At 39.7% G+C, this 20,730-nt stretch overlaps 1 protein-coding gene across 9 annotated transcripts in view; it reads right to left on the reverse strand.

Moving 5' to 3' along the window:
* Positions 1–20,730, reverse strand: part of TENM1 (teneurin transmembrane protein 1) — an 802,950-nt gene that overhangs the window by 73,279 nt on the left and 708,941 nt on the right. For all 9 annotated transcript variants that reach the window (XM_041741541.1, XM_041741545.1, XM_041741547.1 and 6 more), the window contains one exon: positions 4,619–4,773. In XM_041741541.1, the coding sequence (XP_041597475.1) occupies positions 4,619–4,773 (155 nt within the window). The remainder of the gene's footprint in view (positions 1–4,618; positions 4,774–20,730) is intronic.

Consider the following 20,730-nt stretch of genomic DNA (forward strand, 5'->3'; position numbering starts at 1 on the left):
ACTAGAAACAACTGGGGCTTTGCTCTTGGAAGGTGTTATGAAGCTCCCGACTCAGCTTTCTTCCTTCTGGCTGAAGACAGCCCATGTTCTTAAGTATGGTCATGGAAAACACAGGTCCCCCATCTGCCACAGCTGTCTAAACAGATGGGACAAACTCTGGCCATCGAGGCTGAGCATCTGGGCAGCTGTGCCACACACTGGCTGCCTCCTGGTCGACACTCTGTGCACTCACTCAGCTCAGTTGACTCGGCATTCGCCATCTTTGTCCACTTCTGCCACATCTGGGTGCTGATTTGCACACACCTGGTAGCTGATCTGCTTTAGTGCCAGAGCCTCCCCTTCCCAGCCAAGTATCTCAAAAAAGTGATCTATTTTCACTTTCCCCATTTCCTCACCTCCCACTCTACCACTGCAATCCTACTCCAATTAATTAGCACTCTACCACAGGCACTCCTATCAAAGTCACGAATGCTGTCAAACCAAATGGCTTAAAAAAAAAAAAAAACTCAGCTTCTTTTATGTGACCTCTAAAGCAGCAGTTGTTATTAACCATTCCCTTCCTTTTGAAAAGCTTATTTCCCTTGGCTTTTTGACTGCCCACATTTCTGGTTTTCCTCCTACTGGTCAGGTCTTTCCATCTAGTGTCCTTTGTGGCCTCCCACTCCTCAGCCTTCTCTTGAGCCTTCTGAGTCTGGTCTTACACTTTTTTTTGATGCCATCTCTGTACCCTTCCTGGAAGATCTCATGCACTGCCCTATTTGATGTTACCATGTGTGGATTGATAATCCCAAATCATCCTCCATTTCAGGCCTTGAACTTTAGACCCATTTCCAGTTGCCTGCAAGATATATTTGCCTGCATCGGCACCACATGTCCCGAACTGGGCCCATCATTCAACTCTTGCTTCTTCTCTTCCTATATTCCTTATATCTCAGAGAATGGTACTATCATACCTATACTTCCATAATTCAAAAATTAAGTCCAATATAAAAAATAGTGAAAGGGAATAAATGGGAAAGGAGAAAAAATGAGTGGGAAATATCAGAAAGGGAGACAGAACATGAGAGACTCCTAACTCTGGGAAATGAACAAGGGGTGGTAGAAAGGGAGGTGGGTGGGGGGTGGGGGTGACTGGGTGACAGGCACTGAGGGGGGCACTTGATGGGATGAGCACTGGGTATTATTCTATATGTTGGCAAATTGAACACCAATAAGAAATAAAAAATAAAAAAATGAAAAAAATTTTTGGGTAAAAATCCAAACGAAAACAAACAAACAAAAAAACAAAAAACAAAAATTAAGTCCATTCAACAAATTCTTTGATTTCAGCATCAAAGTTTCACTAATCTGTCTAGGTTTCTTAATCCATACTGCTGATACTTTAAGTTTGGCCATTATCCTTGCTTGCCTCTGTAACCTGCATAAAGCTGAGCAGCTTCATGGTCAGTGTCAGCAGAGATGTGTCCCAAAGAAACATCATCTGAACATCCAAAAAACATTGCAAAGCCATTTAATTTGTACAGAAGTCTTGACAAGGTGCTGATCATTTATATGTATGTTTTGTCCCCATCACACCAATATTACTTTAACAGCCTCTGAAGCGGTCTCCCTGCCTGTTAACACCATTTCCCTCCACTCAATTCTCTGTGCAATAGCTAGAATGATATTTTTAAAAAGTACTTTTCTGCTTAATGTTATTATTGACTCCCCATTGTCCACTGGATAAAACTTTGCCCTGCCGTCCCCACTTACCTATAGCTTCATCTCTCACTACTTTTCCATATACTTTGCACCACACTATCCTTTTGGGATTGGTAGACTTGTTAACTGTGCCTGCTGAGCATTATGCTAAGCATGCCCAAAGAACATATAGTCCACCTTGGCAGACTAGTTGGATACAGTTTGACAAGAGAACAGATTACATATTGAATGTGGTGACACTAAATTTTAGCAAGAGAATCAAACAACAGTGAGGATTAGAACCATCAGGGAAGTGTGCCCTGAAGAAGGTGAGGTGTGAGGAGGATGGGGAATGGGATTTGAAGCAGCAGAGATAATTCCAGACTAAGGGAATGGGATTATGAGAAGCAGACCCCTAATAAAGGTGGAGGGTCATAATCTGGACACTGAGGTAGAGATCATTACTGACTCATTGTTTTGTGCCAGCCTAAGAGGAAAAATTCTAATTACTCTTTAGGGTGCTTTAAGAACAGAACAGGAAATAAGCTGCAAAGAAAGCTGCCAAATAATTTGGACACGAAGCCTGCTTTCTCTCCCAGTCAGCCTTGCTAATTTCTAATACCCACCTCCCACCCTGCCTCACTCAACTCCCTATCCATCCCCAAAACTACTGTTTTTTTTTTCTTTTTAAAAGATTTTGTTTATTTACTTTTTTGAGAGAGCCAGGATGGGCTGCAGAGAGGGGCAGAGGGAGAAGGACAAGCAGCCTCCTTGCTGAGCAAGGAGCCAGACTCGGGGCTCGATCTCAGGACCCTGAGACCATGACTTGAGCCATAGTCAGATGCTTAACTGACTGAGCCACCCAGGTGCCCCAAAACTATTGTTTATCCAAAGCCGAAGTTGTGTAAAGGGAAGGGAGGACATCAGGGAAACTGAGGCTTGGAATGAAATGCCATAGGGAAAATGTGATTCGGTTTCTTGGTTACCAGGGCTCCTTTTCAATGGGCTACACCCTACATCTCAGCCTGAAAGGGATAGGTAGCATTTATTGTGGCAATTATGGCTAGCAAATGCCATGTGAGAGAGAACCCTTCTTATGGTGATGAGGATCATATGTTTGCTCTATTTAGACAAAGAATTCTCTTTTGAGCATAAATTTTCCACACAGAAACAGAGAAGTTGTTTAGACTTGACTGATTGCAATACTAAGTGTCCTATTTTAAGTTAAAAATATCCCACAAGTGAATCATATATGTGCATCTTCTCTCTTTCGTCCCCCTCCTCCACAGAAACACATTCACACCCTTCCTTACTGCCATAAATAATGCTCCTTTTCCTTGCCTTCTGTGGGATTTTTGCATCATGGAAAGTTAGCCTGCTCTACAACTTGACAGCCTGATCCACTCAAATCTCTCTGAAGAATGGTTCATTCATTGGGCCAGTTTTCCAGGCCTTCCCAGTTCCATTTTATTTTTGTAGTTGACTATAATTGACCACTTTCTGCATTTCTGGGGTGAGGTGGGGGCACGGAAAGAAAAAGAAGCCCCCTAAATAGGCACATTTCTAGTATTTTATAGCCGTGTGTATGTTTGGGGGATGGAGATAAGAGGGGAAAATAGAGCTAATGACTAAAGCAAGGTTTCTGGATGATGTGTTTATGTAATTTACCTTGTGATCCTAGGTTTCGGGCGGTACAAGGAATGAAACAACAGGAATGTCCTGAGTGTGGAGGGTGTATCACCGGTTGCCTGCCCATGCAGCAATCCTCCATTCCTTGCCAAGAGAAGCCTATTTTGGTTCAAGAATTAGGTGGCAATATGCTTAGGGAAGGTGACCCAATTCCAGAGGGTCTGAATCCATTCTGGTGATCCCATTTCCCCTTTTGCCAGTGACTGGTGGAGGCAAGGGCAGTGGACCCCATTCTTCTCCGTGTGACACAAGAAGGAAATCCACTGGCATCTTTCTTACCTCTGATCATCTCACTGTGTGAGATCAGGAGACTCTATTGTTGAAACTATTTAGATACGTTTAATTTTTTTGTATTTTTTTTTATTGGAGTTCGATTTGTCAACATATAGCGTAACACCCAGTGCTCATCCCGATACGTTTCATTATTTGAAGCCAAAACCACCCTCTCTGATACACTCACTAACCAATCCTAAAATTCTCAACTTCTACTCTAATTCATTTAAAAAGATGATCTAATAATCTTTTTCACCAGAGTCACAGATTCATGGACTAGTAGAGCGCGAAAGCCCCTTAGAGGACTGTCTAGTCTATTTCTCTCGTTTTACATACCAACCTCTTGTGTCTGCAGACTAAGGAAGATGCCCACAGGGTGCTGGAATTGTGCTGGATGCTCTGTAATCTCTCTACATGTCTAATCCTGATTTTCTACAATTGTGGTAAAATCAGAATTTTCAACTCAGCTGAATTTTCCCCTTTGTTCTGACAAAGAGCTTTCCTAAATGTAAAATAGATCTCAGAGGGGATGTTGCTTCTACTTAAGACTTCCAAATGCCCTAAAGATAGCTGTTTACATACACATGAATAACAAATCATGCTCACATGTGCATTACAAACGATTTCTAAGGACTTCCGTCAGTGCTTTTCTGAATGTGAGTTACCATACGTAATATTTAAAAATAATGAAATTATATATCTCAGAAAATACACAATAAAGACCGGCCTTGCCCTCCAATTGATTCAAATTTCAGAGCCTTCACTCCTGTTCTAATTCCAATATTCCATCAGCATTACTCCCAAGTGAGTTTTTCTGAGGAAAAAAAAAAGTAACTTACAGAAAGAGAAACTTCAGCTATCTGATGTTAGAACAGATACACCAGGCTTCCTTTCTACCTAATTTCTGTATGAGAAAATTGTTATCCATTTCTATGATGCCAAATGGTGATAGCACTTGAAAAGCAGCGGTGCCTACCTGAGTGATGTCCATTCCTGAGTCACAGCTCAGGGGCTGTGTGGAAGTCAGACCATTTGAGCCGATTACAGTTGTGATCACAGCTTTCTCATCAATTCTCCGAATCATGGTCCCATCCACAAAGTAAATGAATCCATGCCTATCAACTGTGATGCCTGTTGGGAAAGAGCAAATGAGCATTAGTAGTCTAGTGGGCCACATTTGCACCAAGATCAGTATTTTGAAAGAAGCCACAGAAATGGAAAAACATTTTAAAGACATATGGATTCAATTTTGCTCAGCACAGACAAGACAGTAATGGGAGAGGTTTGTTCGGACACACATTCACTTCTTTGTGTATTGAGAAGAAATGATAAAATGTAGCATGAGGAAATAAAGCCAGGTCTAATTATTTTGTGTTGTCTAGTTTTACATTGCTACCCCCCCATTACCCCCCCACACATAGAAAAAAATCTTCTTTAAGACAAATGAGAAAAGACAGGGGAGGCAGGGTATTTTACATTTCTTTTAGGGTGCAGATGCATAGGTCACCGCTTATTTTCATAGTTGCATTAGAAATAACTGACTTGGAAAGCATTAAAGTTATTTTCATCAATTCACACTCAACTCACAGAGACTCTGTAATAATTCTGATAAACTGGACTGAGTTTTTTTCTCTGTATTACCTATTAAGAGGAGTTTGGAGAGCAAAATTATAGTGTCACAAAGGGAATGGTTAAACTTCTAGAAAAAAATGAAAGCCAATAAAATTCTCACAGTAGTTTTTACACATTATGCTAATTACAGCCTAGTGTTTTGGAAAATATATAATAGCAGTTACAAGGCTTGGGTTCTAATACTGAACACATCATTTACAACTCCTATGTGATTTTGAGTCATTCGTGTCTCTAAATTTTAGCCTCCTCTTCAGTAAAATATGGAAAAGATTATCTGCTTGTGATATTGTGATTTATAATAAGAAATATATATTTGGCCTTCGTCCCTGTTTTTAGCACAAAGCTGCTAAAACTCTGGAAATTTCCAAAATGCCAAGAGAGATAAAGGTGTCTTTTATTATGCTAATGAGGTGGTTTTTGGACTGCATCTAAAGATGGGTTGGTTGCCAGGAGAACCATTTATGAACAGAGGGTTGGAACTTTGAGTCCCGCCCCCAGACTCCCCTGTGAAGAGGAGAGGGGCTGGAGACTGAGTTCAATTACCAATGGCTAATGATTTAGTCAATCATATATATGTAATAAAGCCTCTAGTAAAAATCTAAAAGGACAGGCTTTGGAGAGCTTCCAGGTTGGCGAACACATGGAGATCTGGGGAGAGCAGTGTGCCTGGAGAGGGCAGGGAAGCTTCATACCTTCTCTCACATACTTTGCCCTGTGTGTATCTTCCATCTGGCTGTTCCTGACTTACATCCTTTTATAATAAATCAGTGATCTAGATAGTAAAAGGCTTCTCTGGGTTCTGTGAGCCCCTCTAGCTCATTAATTGAACCCAAGGAAGAGGCTGTTGGGACCTCCAGTCTATAGCTGGTCATCCAGAAGCACAGGTGACAACCTGGACTTGAGATTGGCATCTGGAGTGTTTGTGTGTGTGTGTGTGTGGGGGGGCAGTTTTGTGGGACTGAGCCCTTAGTCTGTAGGATCTGACACTTTCTCTGGGTAGATAGCATCAGAATTTAGTGAAACTATAGATTACACAGCTGGTATCAGAGAACTTCTTGCAAGTGGTGTGGGGTGATCCTCCATCCATGCTGGAAATTGGTCTCAGAACATTATCTACTGCCTTATCTGAGCTAAGGTGACCAACTGTCTCCGTTTGGGACTGAGGCAGGGTTCAGTTTTAAAACTGGGACAGTTCTGGACAAACTGGGATGAGTTGGTTACTCTTTGCCTAAGTTGTTATAAATATCATATGAAATAATACATTTAAAAGTGTCAGACACATATAAAGAACATATGGCTAAGCTCCTGCTTCCCTCAGTGCTTTTGATAGTGCTCTTGAAAATAACCACATGGCATTACTTTAAAACCTGTCTACAATTTAGTCTTTTCCTCTCTCTCCTTTATCCAGACCTTGTGCAACACTGAATGTATATTAAAGTTAGGAACATCTGTGATAACAAGCATGTCCTTTTGGCGTGTGCACACATACATTCACACACACAATCATTTTCTGGGTAAAGAGTAAACTTAAAGCCAATTTATAAACCCAACTTAATAAACTGCTTTTAGATGAACTAATTTATTGGCAGGAGGTTAATATTAAGACTTGGTTTTACAGTGCATTTTGATTAATCCTGATGTTCTTCATGAAGTATTAATCCTTAATATCTGGAAAAGTAACAGATTCATTTTAATTTTTCCTGAATACCTCTAAATTCATCTATGTTCTGGAGAGTTCTTCAAGGAAACCAGCATGTCTGCACAAGGGGAAGTTCATGTCATTAAGTCCCTTTTTCATTTGTAGATGCATAAGGACCTTTAGGGAGGTTTTTAAAAAGACTTTTAAAATTGAGCAGGTCAAAGGATGGTGGCACATGAGCATTTCTTACAACTTCAGAACATTTGGACTGAGGATGAATCAAGAGGGACCTCTGATTTTCATTATTTTTTTTGGGGGGGGGCAAATCAGTTTCTCGAATGCCTAGTATTTGGTCTGCTTTGTGGCAGGCCTATGATTACCTTCTCTGATCTCTTTATTAAATATCAGTGAGGGCAGCCCGGATGGCTCAGCGGTTTAGCGCCACCTTTGGCCCAGGGTGTGATCCTGGAGTCCCAGGATAGAGTCCCACATCAGGCTCCCGGCATGGAGGCTGCTTCTCCCTCTGCCTGTGTCTCTGCCTCTCTCTTTGTGTGTCTCTCATGAATAAATAAATAAAATCTTTAAAAAAATATCAGTGAGTGTGAAATTTAAAATTTCGTTGTGATAAGAGGATGGACAAAAAATCAAGACTCAAGTCTGGAGAGAGCAAGGCTGAGAGTAGTTCCACTTGAAGTGTTTAAAATCATGGATTATTTGCCAAATACATACTGCATGTCACTGTGCCAAGTCCTGTGAAGGCCAAAGTACAAAAAATCTAAGTGCACAGAAACTAAGAGGAGTATACCAGGAAAGTGTTGCTCTAAGTAGGAGGCAGGACATTTAGAGATTCTAATCCCTTGACAATTGGATCAGATTTACAACAGGTATAAATAAATGTGTCCCAACAAACTAGTATGTTTGGGGAAGTCCTTACATCTTTATATGGACACTAGGGAGGAAAATTCTGTTGCTCTGACCATTACATTTCTCATCTCTATCAGAGGGTGAAGTGTGTACTAATCTAGGGAGGATAATCCTGGACTTTACATGAATTTTCACCTTTTCCAAAAAAAGATTATTTATTTATTTATTCATGAGAGACATACAAAGAGAGGCAGAGACACAGGCAGAGGGAGAAGCAGGTTCTCTGTGGGGAGCCTGATGTGAGACTGGATTCTAGGACCCCGGGATCACGACCTGAACCAAAGGCAAACGCTCAACCACTGAGCCACCCAGGTGCCCTGGCTTTCCACTTTTAATTTTTGTTCACTTCTAAATACTGTGAACTGCTCTCTCTCTCTCTCTCTCTCTCTCTCTGTTCATGTCAGTTGAATTCCACAGATGAGGCTTATTAAATACTCACTGTTGGCCTTCAGGGCTTATTTCACCGATGGTAGGATATTCACCTTTCATATATTTGTGTAGTGATTTCTTTTATTGTGGCCAAAATTCCAGCAGTTTCTGTTTTTCTTGAGACTCTTTAATTAAATTTGATTGGGTTATACTTATGTTTGGAGTGGAAAAGGAAATAGTAGAAAAGTCTTTGAGGGGCCGTGTGACAGATGTTTTATTAGTGCATCTAGGTATATTTTATATGTACATATTTTCATTTCTTCTCATTTTCCTTCCCCAACCAACCAACCAATACACACATGAATAGATTCCCCAAACAATTAGTTTCACAAACTCTTCACTGGTGAGGTTTAAGAGGTGTGTGATTTTCACTGAGGTTAAAAACCAAATTGGAAATCCCAGGCAGGAAAAAGAGAATTATTTTTGCCATTACTTGGAAGGCGGTGGTCTCCCCTCCCATAATGAGTATTGCTGTAGCCCAAGGATGTCGATGATGCAGTCAGCGTGATCTATTACCGTTTGTTGGGCTGAGTGGGAGAAGGTGGCACATGCCCTGTATATTTTAAGCTTTATTTTCCAGAGATTGGGACGTGAGTGAGTGATTTCGGAGCACATAAAGCCATCTGGGGCTAGCAAGATCTGCAGATGCAACTGACTTTTATATTTTGATATTGTTGTACCCAGATTTTCAAAATTTGGTACCTAATGCTATGGGCATAATTTTTTCCAATGGCCACATCCATTCATATGCTTACTGATAAGCATTTTCATTACCACTTAAAACACATTGGAAGGCACAGTCTTTGGTAAGAAAGGAATTAAATAGCACTGAGAAGACCACTTCCAGGGTTTCAAATTTTGACCAGTATTCATTTTGAGAGCAAGCAAAAATATATAGATCTCTGATGTTAGCACAAGGTTAGGCTGTGGGTGGAGGTGGAGGTAGGAAAAACAACACAGCTTGAGCCCCCACACCACCCCACCTCCAGTAAGGAAAACACTGGGCTCAGACGCCCAGACAGCATGTATAGCTTGGAGCACATTTTTACATTTGTGAGAAAATAAATAAATCCTTGTAAATTAGTGCATATAATGAAAGCACTGACAGACCATAACCTGGAAGTGTGAATGGTGCTGTCTCCATTCATCAGCATTAAGCCCTAACAAGCTCTTTCTATGGAGGGACCTGCTCATAAATAAAGTGCATATTGTAAAAAAGATTATTCACAATGTCTTATGCAAAGTAGGGGACATTATATAATATCTGAACTGTAGGCTCTTCTCTGTGAAGCATAGCTCTGTATGAAACAGCTGCAAATTACAGGCAAAATTATTTGACTTCTTCCCTTGTCTTATTATCCTCCAATGAATAAATACTATAATTCTGAAGAAGACAATTGCCTAAAGCTGGGGCAGCCCAGATAGTTACTAATAAATGTATCACCTGTTGGGGAAGAGAACTGATCAATACCAAAGCAGCAGGGATTTCCTGATGTGAGGTCACTGCGAGTCCAGATGTGGAGGTTAATAGCACAGAAATGGTAGCTAAAATCTCAAATTAGGTAGCAGTGAAGATCAGAGTATTTGGCTGTGCAGAATGCCAATTTCAAATGTTGGCAGAAGGCATCTTTGTATTGAATTTATAAAAATTACAGCTGTTGAGGCCACCTACATTTTTATTATTTCTATATTAAAAATGAACTTCTTTCTGAATATAGGCTTTGGAAAGTAGTCATAAAATTCTCTGCATCTACAGCCCTAGCAACCAGAAAACTGAAATACTGGTTTCTCCTGCCTGCCATGATGTGCTCTTTAATTTTATGATACAGAGATAAATGGTTAAAATAAACTTTCAGGAAATGTCCGAAGTGCAATATGGTGTCAGCTCAATCTCCAATACTGAGCGTACTGAATTGTGTAACTGACATTAGCTGTTGATCATAAAGTGCCCTCTAAATCAGAGAGAGATTAAAATATTTTGCTTTGTTTATGTGTAATCCATTTCTCTGAAAATTGGTATCATATGTTGGTCTATATGGAAATTCTCCAAGGGGCAGAAAAGTCCATTCTCCAACTGATCCGACTACTGTCTACTTAATTACCCACTGGGATCAGAAAGGGTCAAGTTACTTCTGCACAGTAAGCCTGTTAAATTCCCTTGCTAGGCAGCCCCTAAATGGAGCTTCTAGAACTTGGAGGAATTACAAATATCTGTGTGTCACTAGGGTTGGAAGGAGGCAGGGCTTAATGACCAGCTGAAATGATTTCACTGTGTCCTTAACAATGAGAACAGGGTTTCTTCAGTAAGAGACTCTAATAAACTCACTGTAATATTGCATGACTAGTGAATGGTGTAACTTATTTGATCCGATATTGGTTAATAAAAAAGTTACAGTATATTCTAAACAGTAAAGGTCAATTTCCAAAGAATTTAAATACAAATTAAAAATGATAAGCACTCAAATGAATATTCTACTGACTGGAATGTTCTTTCTTTCATGACTCACAAGATACCTTAAAGGGCTTCAGAGATATCATAAAGAACAAAAGATGTTTGGGCTAGTTAACCAAGAATTCCGGTTGAAAGAAAGGCCAGTTTTTAGCATTTGTCTTCTCTTCAGCTCCCTCTGATCCTCTCAAGCTTTAACCTTCAGGGCAAGGCAGGGTGAATGAAGAGCTCTCCTACCTCCACCAACCACTATTTTTCTAAAAGCTTACTGAGGAAGCTCTTTCTCCTGATTTATTATTAGATTTGTTTTTATCTGTTATATGTCAGGTACAGTGCTAGGCGTGAGGAGTACAGCAGAGTAGTATAAAAACAGAGCTCAGAAACTGGTGGGGGAGATGAAGCAATGACCAGACAATTATAGCGCCTCAAGATACACTAGTTTAGAAGTCCAGGATGCCATGGCAGCAACCTTGGGGAATGGGCTGGGGAAATGAAGGTCACACTCAAAGTAAGTGACACATAAGTAGAATCTGAATGACCATGTCGAATTCCTGATGAGCCTAGTGTGAAATCCAGGTAAGCACTACTGAAAACCCATGAAGGCTGACTAATATCACTCAGTAATAATCATTTTCATTTGCTGGGACTACTATGATATTCCAGGTATGGTGCTGGATTCTCTCCATCCATTTTTTCATTTAATCCTCATTGCAGCTTTGTGGAGTAGGTATTGTTGTCATTTTTCAGATGGGGAAGTAGAGGTTCAGAGGTTGAGTTAACTCCAGGTTAACTACCTAGAAAATGCTAGACTTAGATCATTTGTCTGAGTTCAATGCCCTTTCTCTTCATCTCTATTCCATGTAGCCTACAAGGGGCTATCTATCCCTTCACCATGGGAGTGGGGTACAGACTGGTCTCAGAAACTCCATGAAATTAACTGCAAGGTATTATGTGTATAGGGAGATGGTCCATTGTTTTAAATTGTCAGAGTGACTAATGATCCCTCTCAAAATATTGTTAAGAGTTCTTATATTCCTATAGATCACTTGGACTTCTTCAGAATTATTCTTCAAAGATACTCCGTGGCTTCATCCCCATAAAGTTGGTGAGTTTTGAGAAAGTACTCGGTTTCTATGCGTTGGGGATTTTGGTACCTACCACACCAAAAGAAGACCCCAGAAACAAGAGTGACCAACTCCTGTGTTGGCAGGGGTCAGGCAGGTGACATAAATCTGTAAGTTAGTGCCGGGTGTTAGACTCTATAGGTTCTGGGGGAAACTAAGGTTAACCAAAGAGAGCAGGTGCCACCTGAATGCATTCAATCTTGTCTTTCTTCAATAAATAGAGTGTGGGTCAAAGGAATTATATTTTTGAACTGGATTTATTCCTTGAGTTGCCGATTTATGATGCTTGCTAGAGGATAATCAGGAGGAATATATTGTCAGTGAAGAGGCTGCTGTGGGCAGAGAAGATCCATGAACTTGGACTAAATCTAATAACCAGTGTAGTGCTGCTGTGAAAAGTTATGTCTTGCTACAGAGATGTCCCATATATCCCCTGCCCCAGAGATGCATAGCCTCCCCCGCTATCAGCATCCCCTACCAGAGTGGTACATTTGTTACAATTGATGAACCTAACACTGACATATCATTATTACCCAAAGTCCACAGTTTACATTAGAGTTCACTCTTGGTGTTGGACATTGTATGGGTCTGGACAAATGTATACTGACATGTATTTACCATTAGAGTAACATACAGAGTAGTTTCAGTGTATGAAGGTTCTGCTCAATTTTTCTGTGAACCTAAAATTGCTCTAAAAATATAAAGTCTGTTAAAAATTATGTCTCGGTATTAGCACTATAAAACCAGAGATAATCAAATGTACTTTTGATTTCCATCATTGGAAAATGAAATAATCTGGATGGCTGACATACAATACTTGTTAAGAATGTGGCCTCTTTTGTCCCCACCAAGATCAAAGCTCAGAATTGGTGACAGATTCATCAAATTTAGTCAAATCAAACCAGAAAAGTAGGCGTCCAAGCTGAACTCAACTCTGCTTTTGCTCTGCTACTTTTCTCTTCCTCATCCTTCCTTCGGAAAGCCCTCTCTCTTTAGTATGGCAGAGACAATGCTATGTATTCAGGTCATCCTATCTATTTTTATTTCTGAGAATAGAGCTAGGTTACATTTCCCAACTTCCTCTGTAGTTAGGTGTGGGCAGAAATGATGTACGCTACTTCTAGGCTTGGCCCCCTTAACAAAACCTCTGTTGAGCTCTTCCATGGATCACCCTCTTCCCCTGCAGGCTAGCCAGATACAGAGGGACTGAGTAGCTATTTACCAGATAGAAGGAACCTGGTTCCCTGAATTACCACTTGAAGCAGAGGTTTCTCCCACATCCCCAGGGCAACCCATTTGGACTATGAGCAAGAAACAAAGTATTATTTTGTTAAGCCCTTGAGAGTGCATGTTTTTTTTTTCCCCTCTGTTTTCTATATATTTGTTAGGTTGGCCTGACTATCACATTTACCAACTCAAATCCTATTCGCCTTTTAAAGCTTCTACAACATGTTTCTCTTCTGGAAAGCCTTCCCTGCAAATTCCAGTTCATTCTGGTGTCTTTGTTTTCTAACCTACAGAAGCTGGTTTTTGTTTTTGTTTTTGCTTCTTTAAGTGTGAATTTTCCAATCATGTTCTGTCCAGGCAATAACTCCTTGAGGGGGAAAAAAAACTAGATTTTATTGTGCTTTACTTTTACATCTCAACAAATCCAGTAGCCCTGGACACAGATGTTCAATAAAACATGCTGAATTATAGACTTAATTGTCACATGTTTACAGATTTCCCTCAACTTATGATGAGGTTATGTCCTGATAAACTCATTGTAAGCTGAAAATATCATTAAGTCTAAAATCGTTTAATATGTATTACCTACTGGACAACATAGCTTAACCTAGCCTACTCTAAATGTGCTCAGAATACTTATGGTAGCCTACAGTTGGGTAAAATCATCTAACACAAAGCCCATTGTATCATGAAGTGTTGAATATAGCATACAATTTATCACATACTATATGGAAAGTGGAAAATAGAATGGTTGTATTTTGTGATCATGTGGCTGGGTGGTGCGGCTTGCAGCTGCTGCCCAGCATCATGAGAGTATTGTACTGCATCTTGATAGCCTGGGAAAATATCAAAGTTCAAAATTCAAAGTATGGTTTCTACTGAATGCGTATTGTTTCTGTACCATGGTGAAGTAAAAAAAATTGTAACTTGGGGACTGTCTGTACATTGAAATGCACCTAAGTTAAATCAAATAAAGCATGTCGTGAGGTCAAGAGCGTCACATAAATTTCTCTAACAGTGAGTTTAGAAAGAAGATAATGATACATGCTCTCTCTAAAGACTTTTAAGAGGAGTACAGTCCCCTATCAATTAGTGATGATTAGCATATGGGGGGGAAGTGGGTTACCAACCAAAAGCAAATAGAATGAGAACCACAGATCAAATGAACTGCAAATAAATTTGATGCATGTAGCTTCCTACAATGAATAGCTCAGACTCCCTCAAATCCACTTTGCTCTGTCAAAGCTTTGTGTTATGATCTTGTGATGTCTTTCAATCTTACCATCTCAGGAGTACTAAAGAAACAGAAATGCCTCAAGATTTTGCCTTAATTTGCTTCACTTCTTTGCCTTCCCATAAGAAAAAGCAGAGAAACCACTGGCTCCAGGGTCACATCAGGGGATCTGGGTTCCAGGCTGACTTCTGTCACAGATTAGCTGTAGGGCTTTGAGTAAGGCACTGAACTACTCAGTGTCTTGATTTCCTAACCCATATCCTACCTACTATACAGGGTGAAATGGTGTGAGGCTCACAAGAGCCAATGAAATGGAAGTACTTTGAAAAGGATTCAGTGGTGCTAAGTAGTGTCCCAATTGCTCAGTAATTGCTATGATTCTTTCTGAAAGGGACTTTCCTGAGCCTAGAATCATGGATGAACATTTCCTCATAGGCCCTGCTCTAACATTTTAGGCTTTTCTATGTTGGACAGGCATAGTATACGATTTAAGTCCATAAAACATTATGTAACCCTTGTCAGTAGCAGAGTTGCCCTATGTTAGATTCACCATAGACAAGGCAGCGGTTGAAAACAATTTTGTTAGCTTAGGGGAAATACTGCACTATTGAATGGTTGGTATAAAAACCTTCAAGCTAAAAAACAAAAAACAAAAAACAAAAAACAAACCCTTCAAGCTTTTATGAGATGGCTAAAGTTTTTATCCAGAGAATCAAATAAATGAGGCTCCATGCTATGCAACTGGCTCAGGGAGTTCCTGGGCCAGAGGTGGTGGTGGTGGTGGTGTCTCAATATATAACAATGATATCAGATACTAGTAAAGGTATGAATTCTTTTTCCTTGTTTTAAAGATGTAGGTGTGTGTGTGTGTGTGTGTAAGAGAGATTGGGGTAAATAGATGGTTCTAGTTCAAGTTGAAATGCACATCTCTCATTTTATTTTTGTGTTAGAGTTCTTGTTTAAAAGATGCCTGCAGGCTGAGATTTAAGGGGACTCAGTACATATGGGCTAAGATAAATGAGGTTTACCAAATGTAAGCTGAATATTTTATATTCCTTCCCCCCTTAAAAATTCTTAAAACATCAAGCAACCATATCTGGGACACTACTCAGATACATTTTGAAGAAATGCCTCTGTCATCCTAAGGAAACAAACTGCCTCGCTAGAACATTATGTGAACAATTAGCCTGAGGAGGGAAAGTTCATTTATTGCCCATGGACCAGCAAAAAACTAATTGCAGTTGTTACACTCTAGGGAAAATGAGTCTCTCTCAAGGTATGTGAACGACTGAGAGGTCCTAATAAAAAAGCAAACTAAGTACAATACCTTGGCCTGAATACTCAATAAAAGCAGGATATGAGGAATTAAGCCTGACAGTGCTTACTATTTACAAAAGTGGGCTAACTCAAGAAGAATTAAAATTTCTGTAGGATAATTATTTGCATGTAGTGCCCATTCAAAAACAACACAGAAGGCCCTTTTAAAATTCTTCCAACATCTGTACATCTTGATTAACGAAGCTAACATTAAAAGAGAGGTTCCCAAAGTCAGAAATGGTAGACAGTCATTGGCAAAAGGTAAGGAAGTGTAACAAATACTGCATGAATATAATTTTTAAACCTCTTAATGGAAGTTTAAGAGACATTTAGGAGGACCAATGTGGGCTCAATCAATATATGAGTATAACACGCACACACACACAAACACACACAAATACACAAATATGACAGCTGAGTAAAAAAAAAATAGTCAAAGCAGTTGCTTTATGAGACAAACAACTCTTTTCTTTTCTACATCCTCACGTACAAGCTCGACATTCGGGAGGCCTAAGGTTTTCTTGAAAGGCATTGAAAACTACTGGGGTGCCTTGTTCATAAGGGGCTGGACTCTTCCCTACCCTTGTCTTGACTGCGATTGGGGTTTCCACAGCCATCCCCACCTTTTTTCTCTAAATTCAATCACTCAGACATGTTCATGGGAGATATGGGAGGAGGAGGAAGAATCTGGGTAGAAGCTGGGTGATCCCGTTGAGACTAACTGTCAGAACTTCCCATAATCTCCCCAGTGCTCAGGTGTGTGCCTTTGTCTACTGGTGAGAATAAAGGCTGAGCTGCCCATGTCAGTGGATTACTGTAAAGACCAAATAAAATAGCATCTATTTTGCATGCAAAATCTTTCTGAAAAGTTAACACAAGTGATATTCATATTTATGTTTTCGATTAACTGTTAGCTTTCTGGCATCATCCTGGGGTTGATTGGCTACATGATTACCTGCTTCAGCATGGCTTGACTCAGGGCTCAGGAACCTGATGTGTAGTCCTGTCAGCATCTCTGCCATGCTGGCGATGATGATGAGTCTGTACAGGGTCCTGTGTTACTTTTCCAGTCAATTGGTCTATGTCATGGCTCTAAAACATACTTTTCCCTTTGCCATCACCACATATTTGCTTTCCCTGTGCGTGGAGGGCCCTTTCTTTCTCCTAGCATCCCAATCCTGCTCATCTTTCAGGACACAGCACAAGTCTAGCCTCAATAATTGGAATATATGAACTGAAGTGACGACTTTCAAACTCTTGATGGAGGTCTTCCCTTGTCAATTAAATCAAACAATTTCATCATTCTTTTCTGATGGTAGAAATCTTCTGAATGTATTAGAAATCATGTTTTACCAATCCCAGTGGGTAGGAATAAGGATCACAAAGAGGTATAGTGTTGTTAGGTTGCAGATCTAAAGTCGGGCCTGTGACTACGAGAACAGGGTATCTTGGCTGGACTCACTCAAGAATGCACTTTAGATACGAGTTTGGACCATTTTAACAAATTCATTTCAGGACCATCCTAACCTTCACAGGAAGGGCTGAGTTATTCATTTCCCATTTAGTGTTAGCTTTTTGCTCTCCACTGTCCTACTTTCTCTTCTTTGATCTTATTCCTTTTTGAGTTCACTTAACCTAACCTATCAAGAATGGAGGTTAGAATCTAGCTTCTAGTTTTCTTTCCCCACGTGTCCAGCTCTTTTTCAGACTCCTTTCCTTTCTTCCACCTCTATTCCCCCTTCTCATTTTTCTCTCCCCTTTTGCCCAAATGACTGCTCTCCATTCTCTGAACCCTAGGAAAGTTTACAGTTTATATCACACAACCTAATGCTAGATTATAGTCTTCTCTGAGGATTCCTCTCTTTTCTCCTCAACCAGAACATATTCCACTCATGGGCAGGGACCATGTCTTTTTAGTCCACTTATAATTTCCAAATTTTCCCATGCACACCAGATTATTTGCTGCTTGAAAAGCTTAACAGAACGGTGGAGTTCAGTGAACATGGTTCTTTTTCTAACAAGATCTACTGGGAGTGTGATGAGGGTCTGACAGAGTAGTGAAAATCAGTGGGAGTCTTATAAGTAGTATAGTGGGGTCACTGACACTGGTGTCTTATCGACACCAGTTAAATATGTTGAAAGTCTTAATTAAGATGATGGCATTTCTGGATACCTGTTTGATAACTGGGAGGTCTTTGTTGTCACAAGAGATCACCGCAGTGTTTGGAGACAGCATTTAGCTGTGTGCTCCTGCCACACAGGAGTGCTTTCTATGTTAATGGAATAAAGTACTAAGATCTATAGTAGAAAGAGAACAATTTGAGCAATTAGAAAAAAACCCAAATTAATAACAGCCAGTCTAAATTAATAACCGTGAATCTAAGAAAGGAGGTAAAACACAAGGAAATGGAGGCATTTAAAAATACAGCCAGATACCATTTTTTGTGCAACTGCAGTGGTTCCTTAATTCAAAAATCTCTAGCATTTCCAGGAACTAGGAAGGTATCAATTTAGGGCCACTTCAGAAGGCAGCAGTTTTGGTTTTTAGTTAATTGACAATTTTTTTTAAACATCCAAGGAGATAATTGGAATCAAGTCATGCTGTTAAAACTAGACCAGATATCCCTGGAAAATAAGGGAGGGCCCAGCATTAGTAAACAAAACAAAACAAAACAAAACAAAACAAAACAAAGCAAAACACCCATCTCATAACAGAGATCTTGAAGGTGCTAAGTGTTGATCTGTGGTTTTTCAAAAATTTCAAGCCTAACAGGCTAAAATCAGGAGTTTTAAAAGTAGTCCTCTTCCAGACCACTCTCCCCAGAAATGCCCCCAGTTTTACTATTCTGAGAAAGGTGGACAGGTGCCTTTTGAGAGACAAGTGTGCAGGGCTAGTAGTCTGTCTACAGTTTTGATTTTACTTTGTTCAAGAGAACACAGGGAAAAGATTATAGAAACCAAAGTAGGTAGTTTTGGCAGAAGCCATTCTGATGGGTTTTGGCTTGGGGAGGGGCAAAGCAGACCTATCAATCTATTACTCCAGCTTCAGTTTCCTTGGGTTAGAGATGCCTTCCAAAATGGGGAATGATTCCTGAGCTCTAAGGGAAACTACGCTGTAATCAGCTTTATTTCCTGAGTAAATACTGGTAAAATCAAGCACCTCCCCACCTTCCTTTTCCCAAAAACTTATTACACAGTCTAACAAACTTTTTGAAAAAACAAATGGAATAGCTAGTAAATGAAACTGGAAGAAAAATAGAGCAAATAACATTGGGGCTTCCTGGCCAGGCTTTGATAGTTGGGGCTTGAAGATAACTTTACATTTGAGTTATTAAGCCTTTGATTCCTCAGGGAGAAACTTTAAATGGGCCAGGACTCACTCCCAAGGAAACAGTGACTTTCTTTGGGCAACAATAAAGCTGACTCATTCTATTGAGACTTTTTTTTAATATTGAGGAAGTTCACTGTCAGGTATTCAGGGAAACCCACCTATGGACACACACTAGAGGTGCTAGAAGGCTCTACAGCCTCAAATCCAATCAGAACGAAAAGAATGGATGTATGCTGGCCACTGTAGGAGGCCTTAAAGACCCTACTCCAGGGCCAAATACATCGGTGTGCTCCAATACATCGGTACTCGTGCCTTACAGGTTGTTAAGTATTTTGAATATCATCTTTGCATGCATGAATGCCTTATTTAAAACAAACAGTGGAATTATAGAAAGGGAATTGTTAGGTATAAACTTGCAAGTAGCTTTCTAAACCCTACTTTTGATTTAAGATTTTTTTTAATTATGAAATATTTCAAATGGTAGACAACTCAGAAAATAGCATTACACGCTGCCTTGCATCTACCACCTGAATTTAACAGATGTTAACATTCACTTCACATGGGCTCATAAAAAAATAGAAAGAAAATGTTATGAATACAGACAAAGCCCCATGTCCTTATCCCTATTCCCTGTTCCCTTCTCTCCCCAGAGGTAACTACAGCCCTGCGGTTAGCGTGCGTCACTCCCATGCACCTTTTCACACAGTTTCTACATCTGTATGTGTCTACAAATAATCTGGTAGTGTTTATGTGCTTCAAAAACTTATGTCAGAGATGGATCATGGTGATGACAGTACAACCATGTGAAAATGCTTAATGCTTCAGAATTGTTCACTTGCAAATGTTGAAAATGGTAAATTTTTATATTTTATATATTTAAAATGGTAAAATTCAAAATTCAAGTTTCGTATATTTTACCACTATAATATGCTGATATTATGCCATATATTTCTTTTGCAATTTTCTTTAATTCATGTAACTTTGTTTTGTGACCACTAATGTTTTTACTTGTAGATGTAGTTAATTCAGTTTTACTGTTATGCAAGATTTTTCCATGTGACTAAGCTGCTATTGATGGATTGTTAAACTGTTTCCTTTTTTTTAACCACAGTGACATCCTAGCACATGTCTCCATTAGCACATATGTACTTATGACTTCCCATAGCTTTTCCTTCAGTTAAGTATTTTAAATACATGGTTGCAATTTTTTCCCTTTAGTTGGACAATGTATTTTGCAAGCAAACAGAATTCAACTAGGGCTGTGAATATTCAATCTATAAAGTTTGACAGAAAAGAATTTGAATATAGTCAAACAATTTTGAAACCAAAATGATTATTACTGGTCTTGAAAACAATCCAGTTAATAAGTTATTGGTTTTAAAACTTATTTACTCATCCTTGTTCTCCTCTTCATACTTTATTTAGTACTTAATCTGTGCCAGGAACTGGCTTAGCCCATAGTGTGTCATTTCATTCTCGAGAACCCTGTAAGGAAGGTAGGTGCACCATCTCCATTTTACCGATGAGAAAACAGTGGCTCGAGGAAGTGACTAATCAATTTGAACTCAATTTTTTCTGCCTGACCTTAAAGTCTCTAGTTTTAAACTACCCCAAATGCTTCCTGAGTTTTGCAAATGTCACAGGGCCCAAGGGAGAAGAACACATAGTACAATTCAAGGGTTACTGAAAGGGCTGTCCATTTGCCTTAAAAATACCTTCACTTCAGGAAGGCTTTTCTGGGAAGGCACAAACCTTAGAGACTTTAAGGAAATATATTGCTAA

This window comes from Vulpes lagopus, chromosome X (assembly GCF_018345385.1).
Source record: "Vulpes lagopus strain Blue_001 chromosome X, ASM1834538v1, whole genome shotgun sequence".
In the NCBI taxonomy this organism is placed as follows: domain Eukaryota; kingdom Metazoa; phylum Chordata; class Mammalia; order Carnivora; family Canidae; genus Vulpes; species Vulpes lagopus.